The 4,791-nt window shown below is 31.7% G+C and overlaps 1 protein-coding gene across 2 annotated transcripts; it reads left to right on the top strand.

Moving 5' to 3' along the window:
* The first annotated feature begins 608 nt into the window (after window positions 1–608).
* Window positions 609–3,387, top strand: LOC104113101 (WAT1-related protein At5g07050-like). 2 transcript variants are annotated; one of them, XM_009623194.4, is made up of 7 exons: window positions 610–860; window positions 988–1,050; window positions 1,321–1,437; window positions 1,517–1,766; window positions 1,855–2,013; window positions 2,711–2,862; window positions 2,973–3,387. In XM_009623194.4, the coding sequence occupies exons 1-7, from the start codon at window positions 655–657 to the stop codon at window positions 3,217–3,219; spliced, it is 1,194 nt and encodes a 397-aa protein (XP_009621489.1). In that variant the 5' UTR covers window positions 610–654; the 3' UTR covers window positions 3,220–3,387. The 2 variants fall into 2 exon arrangements, with proteins under 2 accessions (XP_009621490.1, XP_009621489.1); XM_009623195.3 differs by lacking the exon at window positions 1,321–1,437 and having other exon boundaries at window positions 609–860.
* The last annotated feature ends 1,404 nt before the right edge of the window (window positions 3,388–4,791 follow it).

Genomic DNA, 4,791 nt, shown 5'->3' with positions numbered 1-4,791 from the left:
TTTTTACAGGGTAATATTCTTTATTTATTGAACTAGCTAAATTAGATCGGCATTTATCAATTTTAGGAACTTATATTTTCTTTTAATTTTTTTTAATAGCTCAAACATATTATTTAATAATAACTACTTAATTTTGTAAGATCGTATATTCACTTATATAGGGTACATGTGCAAAGCGTGTACCCTAAAACTAGTATATATATATATATATATATATATATATATATATATATATATATTGGTAAAAGGTAAAAGAATTACGTACTTCTAGCTTCCTAGTATTTATACCAAACTAATGAATACATAAGATGAGATAGTGACAGGGAGAGTGCAAACTACATTTATTGATTCTCAGACGCGTAAAACTCATAATTTATTTATTTATTTAATTTAATCCAATATTTGGATAACAGAAATGTCCTTGGCCTTTTGTTTTGCCTTTGCTAGTGTTGTCTATAAATAGGTAATTGGTCTCTCTTCATTTCCTTAGGAAAAACACAAGATCCTCTAAGAGTACTTCAAGTGTTCTCCTGTTTTCACCTTTGAGTTCTTCTTAATTCTCCTCTCTTTGAGAGTACAATATATATATATATATATATATATATATATATATATATATATATTTTAGCTGAAAGAAAACATAACAAAAAAAAGATGGAGAACAAAGCAGGATGTTTAAGTAGTTTCTTCCAAAGGGCAAAGCCTTACATAGCAATGATCTCTTTGCAATTTGGTTATGCAGGAATGAATGTTATTACTAAAGTTTCCCTTAATGGAGGAATGAGTCATTATGTTTTGGTTGTTTATAGACATGCCTTTGCTACTGCAGCTATTGCTCCTTTTGCTCTTGTTCTTGAAAGGTAATATATAATTAATTGCCTACAAGAAAATGTCCTTAGCTTAGTTAAAACTTCTCTTACATTATCAAGCTGTGAAGTAATTCAAAATGAAAATGCTAAGTCTTTAAGTTATCTTTGTTTTGTACAGAAAACTCAGACCAAAGATGACTTTCATGATGTTCTTGCAAATTTTTGTATTGGGCCTTCTAGGGTGAGTGTCTCTCTATGTCCTATTTATGAAACTCCAATCTCGGATAATAAATAATATATTTATATGATGCAGTCACTTCTAAAGTAGTTAATGATATATAAAATAAGAGCAATCAGTATATAACTGATAAAAATGATAATTAATGTGTTATCACATATTAAACTATACTGATAACGTAAAAAAATCATAAATGATCCGTGTATATAACTTAAACATTTTACTTATGTAAACAAAAAAAAAAAAATCCAAATCTATGATTTGATCAAACAGGCCAGTGATTGATCAAAACTTTTACTATATGGGACTTAAGTTTACATCCCCAACATTCTCATGTGCCATGAGCAACATGCTTCCTGCAATGACATTTGTCATGGCTGTCCTCTGCAGGTACATATATATATTTCTTCTAATTATTATTCTACTCTTTTTCCAAAATTTGGAACTAACAAATAAAGAATGAATTCAGAATGGAGAAGGTGCATATAAAGAAGTTGAGATGCCAAGCAAAGGTTGTGGGTACTATAGTGACAGTGGCTGGAGCCATGTTGATGACATTGTACAAAGGACATGTTATTAATTTGGTTTGGTCAAATAATATCCATACAAATACTTCTAATGTTCCTGAACCCAATGAAGTTACTGATAAAGATTTGCTTAAAGGTTCAATCCTTCTAATTCTTGCCACTTTTGCATGGGCTTCTTTCTTTATACTTCAGGTATGTAATATATACCCTAAATTTTTAAAATATTTGTGAAATAGTTGTTGTTGTTGTTAATGTATTTTTATTTGATGTTTTGTGACAGAATGTTACAATGAGGAAGTACACTGCTCCACTTTCTCTAACTGCACTTGTTTGCTTCATGGGAACTTTGCAATCAATTGCTGTCACCTTAGTGATGGAACATAAAACTTCTGCTTGGGCTATTGGTTTTGACATGAACCTTCTTGCTGCTGCCTATGCTGTATGTTCTTTTCTTTACTCCTCATCCCTCCTATGAATTCTAATAAAAAGGGAAGCTCGGGGTACGAAGCATCCCGTATTCACGCAGGATCCGGAAAAGGGTCGCACCCCGAAGGGTGTGATGTAGGCATCATACCCGATGCAAGCATCAATGACTGATTCCACGGCTCGAACCCATGACATAAGACAACTTTACCGTTGCGCCAAAGGTCCTCTTCTTATAAATAAAGGATTCAAAAAATTGCAAGAATATTACACCTTAGCGGCAAATCCACCTTGCTACTTCACTAGAATATTCTCTTATGTTGCGAGAATTCAAGAAAAGGAGATTTGGAACAACGATAAAGTTATCTTCGTGTGACCTATAGGTCTCGGGTTTGAATCGTGAAAGCAACCACAAATGTTGCATTATGGTAGATTATTCACATCACACCCCTTGGGGTGCAGCTTTTCCCCCTACCCTGTGTGAATGCGAAATGCTTTGTGCATCGGACTAAAAAAAGGTCAAAGGAATTCAATTGTTCATATATATATATAGAAGAATCTTTTAAATCTATTGCTACAGTATAACTATTCGACGAAGGGAATTCAATCAAACCTCTTTCATGTCACGAATCTCTGACCCTTCTTCTCCTAAAACCAACAACCATTGATTAATGACAAAATATAATTATGGATATTGTTTTATAATATTTCAGGGTATTGTATCATCAAGTCTTGCATACTATGTTCAAGGTCTTGTAATGGAGAAAAGAGGACCTGTTTTTGTGACTGCTTTCAGTCCATTGATGATGATCATTGTTGCTATTATGGGCTCTTTCATTCTTGCTGAAAAAATCTATATTGGAGGGTAAGTCAATTTCTTCTATGTCATACTCTCTTTGTTTCATATTACATGTCCATATTTATTTTTCAGTTTGTTCTAAAAAGAATGACATTTTTTATATTTTTGGGTTTAAGTGTGCTAGGAGCAGTGCTAATTGTGGCTGGACTATACTCAGTTTTATGGGGAAAATACAAGGAATATAAGGAGAAAGAAATTGAGGCTGCAATTCCTGAACCAGTGAAAGTAGTTACAAAGAACAACCAAATGATGATTTTAGAAGATAGAGAAGTAAATGACATAGAAATGCAAAGTACTGCAGTAGCCATTAGTGTTTCAATGTCACAACCTCCAATGTTGGCTAAAGAAGCACCAAAAGCTTGAGTTATGAAAAAAGAAAGAGGAAAAAAACAACAATAAAAACAGAGTTTATTAGGTGGTTTAAGGATGGTATTTTGCTTTATTCCCTTTTTCTGTTACGGGTAAATAATGGAGGTGCAATGTAATTTTTTGGCTTTATATAATACTTACTACTCTCTCCGTTTTAATTTATGTGAATTTGTTTGATTGGACACGAAATTTAAGAAAAAATGAAGTTTTTTGGAATTTGTAGTCCTAAACATGTCAGAAAGGGGTCCAAAATATTTGTGTGATTATAAAAACTTTTCATTAAGGATATAATTGAAAATTTAAGCTAAATTGTTTCCAAATTTAAAAAGAAGTCAATCTTTTTGGAACGGAGAGAATTTGATGCAGCAATTAATTAACTCCTTTTTCTGGATAATATTAAAATATGGCAAGGTTTCCATCCGTTTACTGGAATTTATTATGTCAAAATCTTCTATTTTTTACGTCTGTTTGGGCCATTGGATGCCATAAGTGTATCTCTTGGCAAACTTCAGCACAAACTTGACATAATAGGTTTTGATTCAGAAACTGAATTATTCAAGTTTGGTTTCGAATAATAATTTGATAAAATATTTGTAGTTTTAACAAAAAATTGAAATCATTAAAATTTAAACAAGTAAATAGAATATATACAATGACGTGAGGTCATACGAGCAGTGAACGATTTTAGCTTGCTCATGTTTTCATGTTTCACAAAAAACCTAAGCTAGAAGCTTGAAAGTTATATCATATCATATCATATGAATTTAAGCAAGTCCGATTAGACGATAAAAAATAACTAAGACAGCTTGGAAAGATTATAAGGCTTGATCCCGCATAATTGAAATAGTTAATATTTGTTTAATTTACTTAATACAGTCACGACCATTGCGTTTGGCTGTGTATTAAAGGCACAACTTCAAGAATAATTTGATGTTTGTGATATTCATTCATATGCAGTGACCTGGCGAATCGTTCTAAAAGACAGATGGTCTTAAGAAACTCAAGAAATAAAACTAAAATTATGTTTTATCTTTTTCTTTTAATACGATTTAATAATAAGTAAATGTAGGTTATTTCTTGTGCACTAATGCGATCAATATTACTAGCTACCAAAGTGAAACAAGGGATCTGAAAGAATAAAAGAGTGTGTTAAATGAAAGTTTACCACTAGAAATATAAAATATTAATGAACTATGTCAACTGTTCTTTCTTCTTCAATCGTATTATTGCTGTTATTTCATTTACTTTGGTATCGTTACTATTTTGCTGTCATTACTTCTTCTTTTTTTTAGCATTTTCATCTTATTTTGTTTTTACTCTTATATTTTTCAGATCTGTTTTGAGAACTTTTTCCTTGAGAAAATGGTCTACCAGAAACAGTATTTTTGTCCCAACACAAAGCTTGCCTAACTCGTGAGATTGGGTATATTACTGTTCTTGTTATCTACCCTCTCTGTGAAACTACTTTAATAGTTCAAACATCCCAATTACCGAGAATTTGTTCTCTGCCTATCTGCAAATGTTCTTAACATAGTTTAAATGAATGGCGTTTTTCAGTTGTGATTG

This window comes from Nicotiana tomentosiformis, chromosome 10 (assembly GCF_000390325.3).
Source record: "Nicotiana tomentosiformis chromosome 10, ASM39032v3, whole genome shotgun sequence".
Classification (NCBI taxonomy): domain Eukaryota; kingdom Viridiplantae; phylum Streptophyta; class Magnoliopsida; order Solanales; family Solanaceae; genus Nicotiana; species Nicotiana tomentosiformis.
This window is presented reverse-complemented; position numbering and strand designations above follow the sequence as displayed.